The sequence below is a fragment of the Asterias amurensis genome, chromosome 21 (genome assembly GCF_032118995.1).
Source record: "Asterias amurensis chromosome 21, ASM3211899v1".
Lineage (NCBI taxonomy): Eukaryota > Metazoa > Echinodermata > Asteroidea > Forcipulatida > Asteriidae > Asterias > Asterias amurensis.
The window spans coordinates 14,096,063-14,115,324 of record NC_092668.1 but is presented as its reverse complement, the minus strand read 5'-3'; the positions used below and the strand labels follow the sequence as shown (position 1 = coordinate 14,115,324).

The window sequence follows — 19,262 nt, the reverse complement described above, 5'->3', positions numbered from 1 at the left end:
TATACCTTAACCCTGTATTAATTACCTCATGCCCTTATGTTAGAAATGTAGGTACAAATGAGAAACCTTACCATCATAACCTGTGCTGCGGAATCCAATGGCTTGTTAAACTGTCAAATCTTTTTTTATTTTAATTTTTAAGTCCTTCAGAATCTATTGTATTCAAAATCAAGCGTGATATTCTTTCTTAGTAATCTCCATGAGACCACAGATTTGATCAGACTAGAAGTAGTTTTTATGAAACCAAATATACAATCTGTCATAATCATTGCTTTTTAGATGAGAGTATCAGACTTAACGAGCGCACCCGACAGTCGACACTCAATGATCGCACTGAGGTGATTAGTGAGACACTACAGGAGAGACTCGATGAGCTTCCAAGCCCGGAGAAACCTGAGAGAGATATCAGTATCGTCACACTCAAGAAACACCCACAGGATGGGTTAGGTATGTCAAGAGTTTCTCTCCCAGATCTCCCCTTCCCGCCTACTCCACCTGCCTCATGCTGCTCACCGCCGCCTTCCCCGCCAATAGTGTCTGCAAAGGCCGGGGCTGCATGGCTGACCATAATGCAAATTGCTTTTGTAAATCGTTGACTAATCATAATTTATAAAATGTGTTTATAAGATGACTTACCCTCAAAACAAAATGGCAGCGCCTTAATAAATGCAGAGTGAAACTTTACCCCAATACAATCTATTCTACCTTTCGTCCTTTTCTCTAAAGGTATCACAATTGTTGGAGGTGAGAACTCTCGAAACCTTGATCTCGGTATCTTTGTCCAGTCGGTCATCCCCGGGGGTCCGGCAGACCTTGATGGCAGGCTGCAGCCGGGGGATCGTATCATCTCCATCAATGGTCAAAGTCTTGAGGGCGTCGGACATCGTGTTGCAGTAGACATCCTTAGTAATGCTCCCACCACGGTGCAGCTGATTGTATCACAGCCAAGATCATCAAGTCCAGGTTAGACCACAAAATGAATTGATCCACAATCCTGGCCAAATTGCTTGTTTATTTTCTTCAAAAAAATACACTACTTATGGTTTGAAAATTACAAAAATTGTTATCCTTGCCTTCAACATATTATTAAGTTTGCTCTATAATATTTTATTATTTACATATTTTACAGATTCTAAGCCGAGGCCTCACATTGTCGAAGAAGATTTGATTACCCCAGCTCAAGCCAGCCAATCACACGCTCAGCTTCCACTACCTACCCATGGTACCCAGCCCGACAGCCCAGCCACCCAGAAACGTAAAAGCACCCCTCCTAAGAAACCACGCCGACGACCGCAGAGTTTCGGCTCTAACTACAGTCTCGCATTGTCGGACGCGAGTCATCTGAGCGACGGGTCTGGTTCCAAGACACCACCACAGACTATCCGTGCGCGTTATCTCTCAGCGGAGAACGCCAGACCGCCTCGTGGGGTCAGGTCAAACCAGGAGACCCAACCGGAGCAAGGCACCCCAAAACCAGAAGCTCAAGAGTCTGTTAGAAGTCAACGGAAGTCGCCAAGCATTCACAGCGATATTCATTTCAGTTCAGACGCCAGCGATGACGTTCCGACACCAGAAAGCTCTGATTTGGAAGACCTCTTCCCAGACGAGAACCAGAAGTCAACAAAACCAAGTCTGATAAAAGTCGGGTCTCTGGCCAATTCCATTAACTCTCCACTCAGTGGGTTTACCTCGCCGGGCGAGGCTGCTGACTCCGCGACAGACCTCAACACTGATAGGACCAGAACAGAAGAGGAACACCAAAGGTCAGATGTGGGTCAAAGTGAGGGCAAAGGTCAGGCGGAGTTGGAGCTGGGAGACGTTTACAGGGTACATCTGAAGAAAAGCAACAGCAGTCTCGGAATAAGTGTAACGGTGAGTCATAAACTTCTCATTAATTTTTTTATATTTATTTTTTTTACAAAAATTCCCTTTTAAAAGTATTTTACAACAGATCAACCCTCCTACTATCCGACCTAGTAGTGTCTGAATGTTCCCCCATTAATTTAAAAATATGTGCAACAAAGTCTTTTAGTTAATCATGGTGGTTTTGGTTGTTGGTTTGCAGGGTGGCGTTAATACCAGCGTGAAACATGGAGGGATTTACATCAAGTCTATGGTTAAAGGTGGAGCTGCCGATGTCGATGGTCGAATACAAATCGGTAAGTAATTGATCCCGACAGTTCAGGGATAAAACTTTTATCTGACAATCTCAATGTGGATTTTTTGGTGAAAAAAATGGCTCTGTGTCAAAGATTTTTCTTGTAAAGAGGTGAACCTGCAATCCGAGTTGCATAGAGATGACCTTTTCTTTCTTTTTTCTTGACCTCAGGTGATCGTGTCTTGGAAGTAAACTCAGAGTCTCTTGAAGGTGTGACCCATCGTCAAGCTGTCGAGACACTTCGCCGAGCTCCTGAACAAAGCCTGCTGGTTATAGAGCGTGGCGTCCCCCCAGCAAAGCCCAGCAACCTACCCCCAACCCCTGTGGCATCTCCGATGGTCGCCCTGGGTGACAATGGCGAGGTTGTCATCATGTCTAAAACAACGAATCAGTTGCATGCCGAACCTCCCTCTAGTGGCAATACTGAGCCAGACGTCCCGACCACTGATCGCCCAAGCAGTGTTGCCTCGTTCACCGACTACGATCGTCAGACACCGATGGACAGAGACCCAATCACGCCTAGTGACACGCCCCTCTTCAGTCGGGAGAGTGACTCCACCCCTATGCTCTCTTCAGCTATAGCGACTCCCATTGATGATTTGGTCTCACCGGTTGTATCACAGGTTGTATCACAGGGTCCCCCACCCCGTCTGTCACTGCTGGAGGATAACGATGATTGGCCACACAGTATGTCCTCCAGGGGGTCGACTGTAAGAAAAGCTGATCTCTCCCTGGAAAAGGAAAATCCTCAAGAAGAACAAGACAGCTACTATGATGACGGTCTTCTTCCTCTGCCATCGGACGGGCCCGAAGATTCCCGAGGTGCCACGCCTACCATTCAAGCATTTAAGGTAAGATTGTCTCACTTGTTTTGTTTGTTTGTTGAGATGATCTTCCCGTCACGGAACTCGGCAAACTCCCACAAAGGGATATAAACACCAAGTTGGCAACAGCCGATCTTTCAAATTCAATTCTTATGAAAATGAATTGGTCTCATCCTTTTGAAAATATAGCTCCATAATAACTTGCATGAAAATACTGAATGTTGAAGCCCTTTGAGCATCACTGAGTGATGGGTAATAGCATTATATAAAAAGCCACTATTGTTAATATTATCTAAAATTACTGCTAGGGTATGTTTTGAATATTTCAATTTCCTCTTTCAATATCCAGGATTTTGAGCTTCCAGATTCAGCCCCGCTGAGCGAGGCTGAGAGCGATGATCCCCAAGGAAGCAGCACAGGGTCAGAGTCTCCCCTCCCCAGTGATCACTCCATCATGGGGGTTCCCTTCGACCCCGAGATAGCCTCTCCGGTCCTCAGTACCCGCGAGGCCGACACCCTTACCCCAACCGCTCATCTAGACTGGCGTAATACCCCAACCAGTAGCCTTGAGAAAGGGATGTGGGGATCCAAGGCGGCCTCGTTCCGCAGCAGCGCCCCGATCATGGAACACAGCACGGACGATCAGCGGTCAAGCGTTGGGCAGTGGACCGAGGATGATGAACGGTCACTGACGCCATCAACGGAGTACCGATCACGATCGCCATCGCTGGACGGTCGCTCATTACAAGATCATGAGTTTCTGAGTGATGGTGATTATATGATGCCGTCAGCTATCATGCATGACTCACTAGCCCCTGACGGGACTGTTCTAAGCGCGAAATCGCCCAACCTCCCCGATATCAACACCGCCCTCATCGTGTCATCCCCGGCTGAACCCGCCAGCCCGTCCGGCAACGACTCACAATCACCGTTTCCGTCACTCGACGGTTCTCTCCCTCTCCCCAGTGATGTCCAATCCAGCCGTAGCCCCACTCCTGATCTGCCGCCGTTGATCATTGGTCATGATGGTCTGAACTTACCGGATGACTCGAGGCACTCGCCGATGTCTGAGATGAGCGTCGGAGCGCTCACTCTGACTCAGACGATGATCTCAACGATGGGATTAGAAAACAACATTGAGCTTCCAGACCTTCCTTATGTCACTCCAGGTTAGCAAAATTTGTTTTGATAAAAATATTAATCGTGAAGATGTTAGATTTACAATGCATAATTTTTGTTTGAACAAGGAACAATTTACAAGAACCTTCAGCCTCCAGTTTAACATACCAGTTCTCTACCAAATGAGCTATCTAGCCTTATGCTAGTGGTCTCCCTATTAGTCAATATCTTTGTTTAGGGGTGCCAGGTTTACATTGTTGTGACTGGTGGCCCTCTTAATTTTTGCTGAGCAAAGAAATTTCACACAAGCAGTATTTTTTGCTTCATGAAATTGGGAGTAGTCTTTTAAGAGAATTCTCTTGAACTTTTTCCTCTGCAGAGAACTGTTTTGAGGTCCAACTTTCCAAGGGTACCCAAGGTCTCGGCTTCAGTATACAAGGTGGGAGGGGAATCCACAAAGATCCCAAGATGTGTCTGCTCCGTATCAAGAAAGTCTTTGCTGGTCAGAGAGCCTCGGCTAGTGGTCTCGTCGAGGAAGGAGACGTTATCTTGACTGTTAATGAAGAGCCGGTTTATCATTTGACCCATGCGGTAAGAACTTGTGTTCGTTGAGCTTTCACAGAGTTCAGAAATTCAGTATGTCGTTGGAAAAGAAACTTGAAGTTATGAGATACACACATTGTCCTTAATTTTCGTTAACAACTGAAATCAGCTGTTTTGCTTTTAATAAGGGGAGTTCAGATACAGTTTTTTTGTATATGTCTTCATTTTGGAGGGAAATATTTCACAGCCCAAAAAAGGTCTAGAATGAACTTCAAAATCAGTAAAGCTACAATTAAAGAATGTGTTTTTATACTAATCCTGTAAAAAAATACCTCCTCTTTGCTCACTAAACTTCTGTTGTTGGTATGGGCCGTCCAGCAATACATTGATGAAGCATAACAGCTAATTCTATTTTCTCATTACAATAAGAAAATAGAATAAGCTGTTGCAAACTGCTTACCAACCAAAAGGACCTATGGTATAATTACCAAACAAATAGTGAATGGCCCGACATTTCGACCCTGAAAAGCTAAAAAGAATAACATTGAAAAAAAGAAAGCCTTTGAGAAAGACTCTGCTCAGTTATATACTTTATTTTGCAACTTCATAAGAAATAAGCTGTTGAACTAAAACTAAACCATTTTTTCCCCTCTTAACCAATCCTGTTATACCTCCACTCTTTGCTCCTTACTGATTACAAGCTGTTTTTTGTCTGTTTATTCTTCTTAGGACACGGTTGCTGTTCTCAGAGGAGCTCCTCAAGATGTCCGTCTACTTCTCTGCCGACCCAGCGATGAAGAACTTGATCTTATCACCCTTAAGGTTCGTTCCAACCCGCACCCCCAACCTTTCAAAAGGTGTGGTTCTTTTCCCACGCCCACCTTCCAAAAGGTTCCTTCATTATCCATCCTTGGTTTACTTTTGAATACTTTTTTAGAAGGATCTTGTAATTTTAAAATGTTTTATTTATGATACATGATGCATCCTCCTGAAGACGATCAGAGCATACTGATCAAGCTGTTGAGTTGTCAACCACTGGTCCTTTTAAGAAAAATTTTTTTAATTTCATAGAAAAAATATTGTCTCTGTTTGAGTTGTTTTCTCTTTTTCAATAATGTGTGAGACTTGCACGGTCAATTTAATTAATGGAATTGAATGATTTGTTAATATATTTTCCTCCCAGGAGGATGAGAAACACTTTGAGCACGTCTTGAGCAGCCCAACACTTCCCATGAGCCCCAAAGCCACCAAGGAGATCCAAACCCAAGACTTTGACTTCCCCCCATCCCCCTTATCCCCGACCCTCCTGGACACAACGGACCAATTCTCACCCCCTCCTTCGACCTCCGAACCCCACTCATCAGAATCTCAGTTACCCAAGCTGGTTATGGGTTCAACACCTAAGGGGTCAGGGGTCAATGTAAGGTCTCCGGTGACATCACCGACGGAGAGTCTGGGCTCACCAATGAAATCGCTCGGCGATACATGGAGTGGGGTAAGTGGTCACAAGCCTTTAATAAGTTCCATTTAACCGTTGGTTTTGGAAATAGTACATAAATTTCCTGCATTTAGATATTTATTACTAAAAACACCCAAAGATTAACAACAAGTTTAAGCGGAACTCAGCAAACTCCCACAAGAGGATATAAACACCAAGCTGGCAACAGCCAATCTCTCTCATACACACATTGGTTTATTGTCTATGATTATAAATTACACAAATTAGGAAAATGTGATTCAGTAACTAGACGACAACACTTATTCTAGTCATTGTGAAATCAGTGGTTAGCTTGATAGGATTCGAACCCACAACCTCTTGCTAGCACCTTAGTTATAAAGAACAATTCCGCTGAAAGTACCCTCCCATATGAAGCAGAAAATGTCTGCACACCTGTATATCAAGTTCTGTCCGTTTTCTTTGTAGGAATACTTTGAGGTGACTCTGACCAAGCCAGCGAGGGGTGGTCTAGGTTTCACAGTTGCAGGTGGTGCCAACTCTGGTGGATGCTATGTCAAGGACATCATACAAGACCCAGCCAAGTCAGATGGTAGACTCAAGAAGGGAGACAAACTTGTCAATGTAAGTAGGAAGTGAGGTTATTTACCTCTCCTACTGTGTGACTAGTTAATATCATCAACTGTGTGTGGTTTTGAATGATAGATAAGCTATGCTTCCCTACAAAAGGGTGGGATTCAAATACTGTTCTCCAGAAAAATCTTGCGTAACAGAAACTGATCACCAGCCAAAATTCTATAAAGTTTACATTGTAGCAACTGGTAACCAGCTCAAATCTTGCTAAGCAAAGATATTTCCCAAGCAGAATTATCTGCTTAATAGCTTTATGAAATTGGGTGTTGGGCCGTGTCTTGAGGCTTCTTCAACTTGTCATTCTGGTTTGGTTTATTTCCTCTCAGGTCAACGGAACTAGCATGCTGGACATGAGCCACTTTGACGCAGTCTCATTCCTCCGTATGACCCCTCAGGAGGTCACCATTAAGATCCTACGCTACCAGCAACCCGTGGATACACCCATCTCCACGCCCGTCCCCCCACCCATTCCCACCTCCCCGCCACCAGACTCTCCAACATTCCCGCATGAGAAGCTCGCCGACCCACTCTCCGAAAGTCCGCCTACTTCCTCAAGATCGGACGCAACAGCAATCGTCAACGTCCGAGAACTTCCAATCATCCGAGTCCAGCGTAACCCCATGGGGCAGCTAGGGCTCTCGCTGACTCTTACCCTCAAAAACGGCAAATCAGGGATTGTGGTGAGTGATGTCATACCTGGCCTTCCTGCAGCCAGCGAGGGCAGTATACAGTCTGATGATCTTATCCATGCCATCAACGGGAAGAATCTTCGGGGGATGAGCTTGATGCAAGCTAGGCGCCTTCTTGAGGTGGCGCCAAATACGGTGGAGTTGAAACTAACAAGGTGAGAGAAAAAAACTCCCCCGTAGAAATTTGCACAACTTTTGGTAAATTACAAATTAAATCCTAAGGGAACAATAATGCCCACTAGCAGTTTCATTTAGAATCACCGACGAGCTGTGTTGTACACCAGACATTAAGTTCTGGTGCCTGAGTCGTCAGAGTGTGGGTTTGAATTCCACTCACTGCACTCATTTCTTGTATAAGAACATTCTATATATTTTTGTGAGTTATCGCCTGACATCACAAGGCCAGATGGCAACTTCATGGTGAGGGTAACACTTAACTGATTTGAGGTGTCAACTCAACTGTCACCAGAGGCAAATTTGTCTGCTCTAGTTAGCATGAAAGTTTGCTTACCGTTAAGCAGTGCTATGAATTTGACTCCTGTTAGAGGCGTATATTTGCCTTATTTAAGTTTTTATTGTACCCAACTTTTAACTTTCTCTCCAGGGATGGCGAACCAGTACATCCAACCAGGGCCCTCACCTCCCCAATGTCCTCAATAGACTCCCCTAAGGTCCTATCCTCAAGGGCTGAGAGGGTAGAGCGATCCCCTTACCATCTTGACGATGGCGAGTTGACCGTCGAGGAAGAGATGAAGGGTGTCATGGACTCACTGGATCTGGACCTCGGTGATCTGTCATCGGAGCTGGCTGAAGAGACAGACTGGGAGGTGGGTTCACATTGAGGGCGCTGTTAACAAGAATTTCCAATGAAGAGGGTTTTTGCCGTTATTGTGGCTGTCTTTCTAAGCATCTTTTTTGCAGTTCCATTCCAAAATGTTCCCAAACAATATTTTACTTTCTTTTGAATGTTAAAAGTTACAACTTTTTCCAAGCCTTATTTTTAATGTGGTTACTCCCTCTGGAATGTTGTTGCAGGACATTTCGGAGAGTGACAGGGAGCAACATCTTGATGATGTGGATGCCATCTTGGCCTCGTTGGAAGCCGAGCACGGCATCACGCTACCGGACGAGATCAAAGAAAACCGAGGAACACCGGTTAACACGACCCCCGATGTCGAAGTGGTACAAGCCGTTGCGGTGACCGAAGTGCAACGTCAGAGTATGCTCTTAAACGACACTGAGATTGATGTCCATGAGCCGCCAGCGAGCCCATCCTCCCTAGGCAGCACACCCATGCCGACCCCACCCCTCAGTCCTTCCCTGCCCCCAACTCTAACCCCACCCGACAGTCCACCTCCAAGCCTCCCCGACTCAGAACCCCCTCTCCCGTTATCGCCCCCTCCTCTTGAAGTGGAATCACCTGCACCCGAAGTGGCTCCCTCCGAGGTTTCATCGTGGGATGTCATGGACTCGCCGACACCCAGTGAAGCTCCGACTGTAGACAGGGCAAGCAATGGGATCATTGAAAGGGCCACAACCCCGGTGGAGTTTGATCGAGGCTCTGAGGGAAGGGTGGACAAATCCGAGGTAAGACAACCCTCTGATGCAATGGAACATTCGACATGAATATTCATGATTTTTTCATCTTGATAAATACATTAAGGGACAGCACAATTTAACAGTGGCCAATTCCCCCCCCCCTTCAGAAAATCACACTTAGGGTATTACCTCTGTTGACGGCATTTCATTTTTGTTCCATTTTTTTAAGCTCTTTTTCTCCCCAGTTGGTTCTCAAAAAGGACTCATGTATTCACAAATTTCTTTGGGTTTACTAAATGCTATTTTATATTTTTTTCATTAATGTAAGTAACCAATCAGATCATTGTATCTGTCCTCATAAATATTCATGTATCTCTCTCATCCAATAGGGAGGTGTGATCTGGATCGAGCTTGAAAAGCCAGCCAATGGCAGCCTTGGCTTTAGCCTTACTGGAGCAATGAAAGGCGGGAAAACAAGCATCTTCATCAAAACTCTGAATTCGGGAGGTGTTGCCGAAATGGATGGTCGAATGCAAGTTGGAGATCGGCTATTGCAGGTTAGTCCTTAAAAGTGTTCAGTCTCCTGACGATGACTAGAGCAGGGGAGTCAAAATGTAGAGACCAATTAAGAACTCACTCCATGGGAGTGAAGTTAAATAAAGTCCCCTGGAAATTTTCAAAGCTTGCTTTGATGTTATGTTTATTGGAAATTAGAAGATTGGTTGAGATATAAGTTGTCTATTACCGGTATCCCCCCTCATTTTTCCCTCTCCCCTATTAGGTGAATGGAGAGAGCCTGGTGGGCATGACGCAGAATAAGGCAGTCGGACTATTGAGGAAGAGCAAAGGGGTGGTCAAACTGGCTGTAACAAGGTAATGAAATGAAATAAAAGCCGCAAATAATAGGCTTTTCTTACCTTAAAAATATTTTGACCCACAGAAGGGTGTAAAATCAGGGTACTCAATTGTAAAGTTAAATTCAAATAAGATAACGCTTTCAAAATTCCATAAGAATTTTGACTGAATTAAAGCAGGCATTTCCAACAAGATAACGCTTTTCAAAATCCATAAGAATTTTGATTGAATTGAACCATTAAATTCCAACGAGATAATGCTTTCAAAATCCATGAGAATTTTGACCGTTGATTGCCTTTTCTTGATGATGTTGTAGGCAACTTGCAAGATCCACCGTCATCGCCAACCAGCAGATGAGCGAGCCAAAGCGCCCTGTGCCCCTCATTCATGAATCTCCGGTGCCGATCCTCAACCTGCCTCATCACAGCGACAACGAAGAAGAATCGCCGGTTCAGTCGTACACCGAGTCCGCTAGGGACGCCGAGCTCGATGACGCAGGTACAAAAACATTTTAAAGAAAATCCTTCAAAAATAAACACTAGAAAGTTTCTTTATGTTTGTCACAATATCACAAACCAGTGGGCACCTTTAATTTCGCACCAAGTATTTGTTCCACACTTTAATGTCACCTTTAAATCACTCTTTTTGCTGTTAGATTTTGTTACTATTTTTGTCAGTTTGTATAAAATGTTACTTTTTTCACTTGTGATTTATCTCGTCCTGATGAAGAATTTTGCACAATTTGTTTTTAATGATTTTATATTTTGCACATTTTGTTTTACCCTTTGTATGTTGATATCAATCTTTTATTTGTCACATTTTGTTTTTATCCTTCATTGTCACATCGTCTTTTCATAAATATTCTTGATCATTCTTTCAATTAATGTCATCCACCCTTTTCAATAACGTTCATTGCCATCCTGTTCTACAAACCTCTTGTTGTTGTTTATGTTTACAAATGTTCATGTGGATGTTTCTCTTTCGAACGTTTTTAATATGGTGTTTTGTCATACTATCTAAACGCTCCCTCTTCCTGCCTCTGTCTTTGTTACTTGGTTTTTGTGTCCAATTATTTTCCCTGGTCTTCCTTGGTTGTATATCCCTTCATCGTTTCCTTTATCTTAACACCACCCCAACATCACTATACATCCTCACATTGGACTTGGTGCCACATCCTAACACCCCCAACTTCATCACTATCATTGACCCCCACAAACAACTCATTACCCCCATTGCTACTTCCACCCCTACCCCTTCACTTCAATCCACACCAACACCACCTCAACGCCACTATACATCCTCACATTGGACTTGGTGCCACATCCTAACACCCCCAACTTCATCACTATCATTGACCCCCACAAACAACTCATTACCCCCATTGCTACTTCCACCCCTACCCCTTCACTTCAATCCACACCAACACCACCTCAACGTCACTATACATCCTCACATTTGCCTCGGTGCCACAAACTAACACCCCACCCACAAATTCCCCACCAATTCATCACAACCCCCATGGTACACCCCGCTCCTTCCACCCCTACCCCTTCACTTCAATCCACACCAACACCACTTCAACGTCACTATACATTCTCACATTTGCCTCATTGCCACAAACTAACACCCCACCCACAAATTCCCCACCAATTCATCACTACCCCCATGGTACACCCCGCTCCTTCCACCCCTACCCCTTCACTTCAATCCACACCAACACCACTTCAACGTCACTATACATTCTCACATTTGCCTCGGTGCCACAAACTAACACCCCACCCACAAATTCCCCACCAATTCATCACAACCCCTTGGTATATCCCCTCCTTCCACCCCTATACCCCCCATCACCACACTCCACACGGTGTGCATGCAGATCTGTCCGAGTTTGATATAAGCACAAGTCTCAACTTTGACTCTTACTCGTTGCCTATTGGTGGTGTGTCTTCCATTGCTATTACACCTCCTCCGCCCGGTTTCCGTACTGGCTACGTCTCAGGTAAATCTAAGGAGAAAGCGGGTCTTAAAAGTTGGTATGTGCTGCCCCCTCCTTCCCTAACGCCTCCACTCTTCTCAGAAAGGAACAATTTCAGGCCCTTTATTCCCCTCCGCCACCTCCCTATAAGAAAACGTAATTTATCTAAACTATTTAAAAAAGATTTACACATGGTGCTACCACATACCTTGCCAACTGAAATATATGGAAAGACAACAAAATGGTGTGACCTGGGCCCAGTTTTATAAAGCCTGTAGGCACAAAAACTTGCTAAGCACAGAAAAGTATTGCTTAGCAGAAATAAGGGACCAACCAAAAATTACATTTAGTTTGCATCGTTATGACTGTTGCACCACACACGCACCACACAATTTTTGTTTTTTTCTTTTGTTATTTTGTTGTGCATTTAATGGTCTGTAAAGGGTTAAGGTACAGTCAATTGTGTTTCTGTTTATTTTTTGAAATGTTTTAGGGTTTTGGTATTTGAACTGATTACCAAATCAGTTAGCTTCTTGTAGAAAGCTTACCCAATCACAGTCTAATAACAGTTAATTATTCATCATGTGACTATAACTAAACCAATCACAGTCTAGTAACAGTTAATTATTCATCATGTGACTCTTAAAGGTCATGACACGGACGATGATATGAACTCTACTATGGATCTCCCCAATGACTCCAACGCTCATTCAAACCACAAAGAGAGTCGCTCCACATCCGAGAGTAGAGGCATTAATGCTGCCGTGAAGTTTGGCCAAGCATTGAAGGTAGGTAGTTTTTGGCATTGCGCTTCTCCCTGAAGTTTTCGGTAATACTGTCATGAAATGGAAATAAGTCAACCGGTCAAGTTTACTGGACTAAAGCACTGGTGTTGTGTGGTTTTGAGTCGCCCTCTCATCCTTCATGCATAATAACACGTTGGGCGTAAAGCTTTAAGTTCCAGCAATAAGTGTCTTGCTCAAGGAAACAAAGGTCAAGACCGGGACTCGAACCCACACTCTGCTGAACAGAAACAGTAGAGCTAAAACTCCCCTGCCAGGACCCATACTTTTAGGTGCCAATTGGAAGCTGATTATGAACTTTAAGCAATAAGTTATCAGGTTTAAATTAACCTTTTTGTTGTTGGTAATTTTATATGTTGTACATGTTCTTTAGTACTAAAAGTAAGCAACTGATTTATTTTTTCGGTTCCCCCGAAGGCTCGAGGTCAGATGCTACCCGACAGCGACGACTCAAGCTCCTGGGGATCAGACACCGACATTCCTCTCTCCACCGATCACGGCCACACCCCAACCCCACGGGCCACGCCCAGCCACAAGATCCTGAGCGTCATCAGCGATGGTGAGCTGCGACGCACTGCGCTGGTCAGACCCTCCGTAGGAGGGCGCTATTCGGGACGGCAGTTGAGGAGCCTTATCGCGACGTTGCAGAAGCAGATGGACAAGCAGGACCCTGCTGAGGAGTTTAAGGTTTGCGTTTTATTCTTTTCGTTGTAGAAACGAAATCTCAGGCCTCACTACTCATACCCAAGATACAGATTTACAAATTCTTTCCATTTACTACTTTGTGAGGAACTTGATTCTTTGTACCTTTTTTACTAAAACGCAATTAAGTTTTTGAATGACTGTTTTCACTGTTTTACTGTTCTACAGATGTTACGTAATGTTAAAATAACGGATAATTGCGAGGAAGCGAAGAGACCAAACAACAAGGACAAGAATCGGTACAGGAACGTCGTGCCATGTGAGTATACATCTGCAGTGATGAAACCTTTTGCTATTAATCCTTCTAGAAAATCTGCTAGGATCGATTTCACAAAGAACTTCTCAAAACTTGCGGATACTACTGTGTAAATCTCTTTTGTGGAGTGTTGGCTCTGAGAAGAGCAGGTTTGGTCTCCTCATCGTCTCAAGATGTGTTGTCAGTATCACCATAGTGACTTGTATTATGACATCATACTTTGCCTAGCAGTTAAATTGCACTTAAGATCAATCTTCAATGTGAAAGCGATTGTCTCAAACATTCAAAACAATTTTGTTCGGTTTGTTTTGCAGATGATAAGACGAGAGTTGTTATCCAATATGCCGGAAACGCTGATTACATCAACGCCAACTTCATCAACGTCCAAGTGGGTAAAGATATGTACCGCTACATCGCCTGTCAGGGACCACTCCCCCAGACCAACGGAGACTTCTGGCAGATGGTTTGGGAGCAGAGGTCAGATGTCATCGCCATGGTGACACAAGCGGTAGAGAGCGGCAAGGTAAGATAGATGCATCAGGATTTATACTGCCGATTGTTCTACTTCAGAAGTGAGTCTTGCTTCAGAGAAACAGGTCACCAATCAAAATACAAAGTGAAATTTACTGTATGACTGGCTAGCTGCTAAAAGTTGCTAAGCGAAAAACATTTGTTGAGCAATTTTGGAATGTAGCATAACTTGATCATAAACCGTGGGTTCTCTCTCCCTTTGTTGGGAAGCTTGTATTTTATGCATGTTTTATGCAAATTTGCTTATCAACAATTTCATAACCCTGCATGCTTTTCGTTCTGAGAACTTTTACTGATTGGTCCTTTCTCGTCACATGACCAGGTAAAGTGTGACCACTATTGGCCGGATTCCATGGAGACGCCTATGATGGTAGCCGGGCGATACCAGCTGAGACTCGACAGTATGCAGACATTGGACAACTTTGACATCCGGAAAATATCCATGAGTGATACTAAGGTATTGAAATTTTTCTCTTTTGTGGGGATTTGGAATAGAGTAAGCCACTGAGAGATTGTGCTGGTGGGGACGTATTCAAACATATTACAGTGGACATGGTGGACATAGAGAGGCATTTTGAAACGTCACAAATATTTATTTCTTAATTTGAAACGATCTTTGGTTTAGACTTAGCAAACTACTACCTTTAACTTCATGATTCAAATCAGTTTATAATTTGGGGTTTGAACAAAGAAGAATTGACAAGAGCAGGATTTGAACCAACCACCTTAGAATTAACGTGCCAGCGCTCCACCAACTCAGTTATCTTGCCCTTTGTTGGCGCTCTCCCTATTTTGTCAATCATTTTTTTTAGGGGTGCCAGTCAGAAGACAGGCAGCCGTTAACTGCCATGTAGCCAGGGATCACACCCAAGTTTAATCAGTATTTACAGCATTAAACAAAATAGTTCGTAAAATCCTGCCTACATTTATTTTTTTAATATTTGTTTTCTTTTAGACCAATACCATCCACTTTGTGACTCATCTCAACTTCACTACCTGGACCGACCATGGTGTCCCTCCATCATCAGTCCCGCTTCTCCGCTACATAAAGTACATGCGTAAGATCCACGCCAACGGACCTATCATAGTTCACTGCAGCGCGGGGATTGGCCGTACCGGTACTCTGATCACCATTGACGCCATGATGGGGCTGATTGATCGGGATGAGACGTTCAAGATTGGAGACATAGTGAGAGGGTTGAGATCTCAACGACAGGGCATGATTCAGACGAAGGTCAGTGGGGTTTTAGTTTTATCTTTATCCCCGATGCAATACAATCTGCTACGATACCAACAGCTCACATGGTTCAAACTGGCTTTTTGTTAACAGGATTCAATTTCATAGAGCTGCTTAAGCTGGAAATGTTGCTAAACAGTTTGCCTGCCTAACAGAAATGAGCAGGATACCAGTCACAAATTGTACATGGTATTTTGGCTGGTAAACTTAATCTGGTAAGCATATGTTGCTATGCTTAGCTACGTTTTGTGCTTAAGCAACTGTATGAAATTATGCCAAGTCACGCTTGTTGGTCTTCATTCCAACACCACACGGTATGGCGTTATGCCTGATCCCATGCTAAGCATAATCAGTTTCCCAGTGCAGTCCCTAGTCCAACATAATCAAACAAAACATGCAGTGTGATTTTGATGGGTTCTGGAGTAGATTTCACAAAGAGTTAGGGGACTAGACGTGACTTAGGACTAGTCGTAGGAGATATTGAAAAAAATTAAAAATAAGGCTAGTCCTAAAAAGTTAGGGCAAGTAACTCATCCTAACTCAAGATAAGACTTGTCTTAACTCTTTGTGAACTCCACCCCTGGAAGGTTAGGCTCAAGGGAATTGAAGTTGATTGTTTTTTTCTCTCTGTCTTGACAGGACCAGTATTTATTCTGCTACAAGGCGGCCATTGAGCTACTCAAGACACTCATATAAGGAGGAAAACACTGAGCGATCAAGAACACTAGAGGGCGCTGTAATCATGAACACTAGATGGCCCTGTTTGGTTCATAAAGTAGTTAAGTGACTTTTTTAAAGATGCACTCAGCAGATACCCTGGTAACCGTTTTATGGATGAAATAAGGAGAACGTTATGTTGTGTTTTACTAGTTCTAGCCACACTCATAGTTCAAATGTGATTAGATCTGCTTACTGTTGGCAAATAATCGGGGCTTACGAAATCAGGGAATCCACATTTACGTCACATGCATTTCACAAAATAAGAACTTTTTGCTTTCGCGTGTTCGTACTCCACTTTACTTATCAACAGCGCTTTTATTTATTTTTGTTTGCACGTACTTCTTACTCCTTGACGCAAACTTTTTTCTTCTTACTTCAATAATAAATAAAGCATTAATTGTTACAAATTTAACTATTTATTAAAAGTGAAATAAATAATGTGTTTTATACAATTCAGCCTTAAGCTTTTAGTGTATGGTTATTAATAAACCAATAATAGTAATAATATAAACTCCGTCCGTATTTTCTTGATCCAAGAAAAATGAAGTGCAAATTAGACCCAGCAAATTGGATTTTCATAGTAAATCAGTTTCTTTGCCGAACTAAATTATTCTGTACTTAAATATCTTTTACTTAATCCATCCATTCCTTTTTGCCAAAATCAAAAATTCAAATTCAAATTTGTGAAAATTCATATCATGCCACCATGAAAAAAAAAAGAATGAAAAAGATGAAATAATTGTCTCTTATTAAGTGGTATTTTAAAAAGTATTAAAATATTAATCTGGAACTCGCATGTTCAAATCCCGCTTGAGTTAATTCTTTGTCATTCAGCCCTTAATTTAATAACTTGGGATGATTGTACTCTTCCAAAAAACCTATGATTTACCATGTCTTGAAATTTGGAGATGATGTACAGTTACAAATTCAGAAATAGAACTTGGTAAAGAAAGTTCATTTTAATCTTGTCCTTTTTTGTTTCGTTTGACTAAACTTAATTTCAGTATGATTAATTTTTTAGATTTGATTTTAAGTTTGATTACTAACCATTTATAACTGCTTGTTTTATTTTCATATTCCTGCCATTGCAATGCTATTTATTGTATTATATTCTTGCCTTGTAGTGTTGTGGGACATTTCACTTCAAGTTGTAAATATTTTTAAAAGAAAAAAAAATAGGCTTTTAACTGCAGTTTGATGAAAAGTTTAAAGCGCCAGGCACAGCAAAACTTTGTTCTGTATTTTTTAATTTTTAAAATAAAGAAATCAGCCGATGTGGGACCAAGTTATTATTTCTGCTTAGCACAGAGTTCTGTGCTTACGATGTCCGCTAGAATGTGTGATTCTAAGCGCAGAATTCTGTGGTAAGCAGAGTTGTTACATTTAACTTAGCTGAATTCCTGAACAACACTGTTTGTAATCATGTTTGTTAGTACGAAATTTGTTTTTAATATAATGTTTGTTGTGGAATTCTCCTGGCAGATTGTACGTTGATTTTACCATCATGAAAGAGTTGAGATTTTTTATTTGGAATTTATGCTATTTGAACATTCCTTGTAAGCTTGATGTTTTTGTTAGCATTTGCTGCATCGTTCTTTTGTTTAGATCTATCATAGTTTTGGTCAATGCATAGTGAAACATTGATGGATTTATATTCGTTTTAGAGAAGAACAAAACACAACTAGCTTTGAAAGTGCCTGTGGCGTGGTGAAAATAGCCTTGCCCGTTTAAAGATGAAATTTCAGGTCTGTTGTTGACTTGTGGTGTTTTGTGGCATGGGCCAGTTGGCTTTGAGACTACCAATAGTCATTGAGTGTCCTTACAAAGCACTGCGAACAATTGTTTTCATTTTGTACAAACAAATATAAGTTTGTAATGACAGGGTTTAGAGTCGTCAGAAATGTCTGATTCTTAAAAAAAAAACGGTTGCAGCGTTTTTTTTTAAAAGTGCCGGAGTGTTATTCAAATATTCCGTATTCTATTCCTATTTTATACTTGTATAACACATACGTAGATACTTTTAGTACTTTATAACTGATTTATATCTTATATAGTTTAAGTATTCAACTGATAGATTGTCTTGATATAACAATATATTTTTAAGAAAGTATTTGACAAGATTGCTAATTTTTAAGTTATGTATTTTGAAAGTGAGGCTGAGACTTTTAATCACCAAGTAGTACCAAGTACTGGGTCAATCTTCATAGAGTGGCTTCAACAAGCAGGATACCAGTCCCTTTATGTTCATGTGACTTGTAGTTTGGCTGGTAACTTTATTCTGTTAAGCATAATGTTGTGCTTAGCTACTTTGTGTTGATTTAATGCAGCTCTGTATGAGATTGGGCCTTTGTATTGGATTTGTTTTTCATAATGTTGATGGAGTGGTTTTTATATTAGCAATACATTTTATGGAAGATTGGTGTGAAATTGTGAAACACAGTTTTACTTATTTTGTTAGAGCAAATACGACAAACTACAAATCAGACTAAAGTCTGACAAAATGTTGTGCATGATACAATCTTCTGTTTGGGGGGGGGGGGGGTTCCCTCTGCTGAGCCCCCTCTGTTTATTTTCATGAGCCCAAGGTTCCTATTTACAGGGTAAATTAATGCCCCTTGATCTTTGGAAATAGGTCGTCACAACAACCAAGTTTTGAAAATAATATCTTTTAAATTCTGTTGGAAGTATTTCTGTTTTCCTGTATTTTATTATTTCAGATTCAGAGTGGCTATTGCTTGAATCTTTTTGCTTGTTTATAACTGATTTATATCTATATAGTTTGAGTCTTGTTTTTGTTTAGCCTTTTAGTTTTTATTGTTAGGCGCATAGAGGAATCTTTGATTCATTTATTATTATTATTATTATTGTTGTCCGAAAATATCAATTAATTGTGCCTTGTACAGATTGTTATTTCCAGTACTGTTAAGTGTGCGGTTTTACATTAATTAATTTGTATATGTACTTTGTAAGTTATGTATTCAATCGTTTGTGATTTACATGAATTTTCTTCTTTATTAATTAATTTTTCCTTAATGATTTGATATAACATTTGTGGCTGGCTACTTTCCATTGTAAATAATATCTACTTTAAGTCTCATGTTATTGGCCTAAGACTTTTTTGAATATTTTCAAAATAAACCAGGTGAGGAAAACTAATGTTTGAACAAAATGTAAAGTTTGCATTTTTTCCTTCAAGGCCTTGCACTTTGCAAACAATTTGCT

General features: G+C 41.8%; 1 protein-coding gene across 4 annotated transcripts in view; it reads left to right on the top strand.

Moving 5' to 3' along the window:
* Nucleotides 1-19,196, top strand: part of LOC139952868 (tyrosine-protein phosphatase non-receptor type 13-like) — a 34,975-nt gene extending 15,779 nt beyond the window's left edge. For 3 of the 4 annotated variants that reach the window (XM_071952131.1, XM_071952133.1, XM_071952130.1), the window contains 24 exons: nt 280-447; nt 727-963; nt 1,130-1,872; nt 2,066-2,159; nt 2,330-3,009; nt 3,332-4,151; nt 4,481-4,692; nt 5,374-5,466; nt 5,828-6,139; nt 6,569-6,724; nt 7,060-7,577; nt 8,027-8,249; nt 8,458-9,009; nt 9,351-9,518; nt 9,743-9,834; nt 10,133-10,314; nt 11,693-11,815; nt 12,440-12,579; nt 13,012-13,281; nt 13,465-13,555; nt 13,867-14,075; nt 14,406-14,540; nt 15,039-15,317; nt 15,960-19,196. In XM_071952131.1, the coding sequence (XP_071808232.1) occupies nt 280-447; nt 727-963; nt 1,130-1,872; nt 2,066-2,159; nt 2,330-3,009; nt 3,332-4,151; nt 4,481-4,692; nt 5,374-5,466; nt 5,828-6,139; nt 6,569-6,724; nt 7,060-7,577; nt 8,027-8,249; nt 8,458-9,009; nt 9,351-9,518; nt 9,743-9,834; nt 10,133-10,314; nt 11,693-11,815; nt 12,440-12,579; nt 13,012-13,281; nt 13,465-13,555; nt 13,867-14,075; nt 14,406-14,540; nt 15,039-15,317; nt 15,960-16,016 (6,554 nt within the window). In that variant the 3' untranslated portion in view covers nt 16,017-19,196. The remainder of the gene's footprint in view (nt 1-279; nt 448-726; nt 964-1,129; nt 1,873-2,065; nt 2,160-2,329; nt 3,010-3,331; nt 4,152-4,480; nt 4,693-5,373; nt 5,467-5,827; nt 6,140-6,568; nt 6,725-7,059; nt 7,578-8,026; nt 8,250-8,457; nt 9,010-9,350; nt 9,519-9,742; nt 9,835-10,132; nt 10,315-11,692; nt 11,816-12,439; nt 12,580-13,011; nt 13,282-13,464; nt 13,556-13,866; nt 14,076-14,405; nt 14,541-15,038; nt 15,318-15,959) is intronic. The other variant, XM_071952132.1, reaches the window with a different exon arrangement.
* Nucleotides 19,197-19,262: the final 66 nt, after the last annotated feature.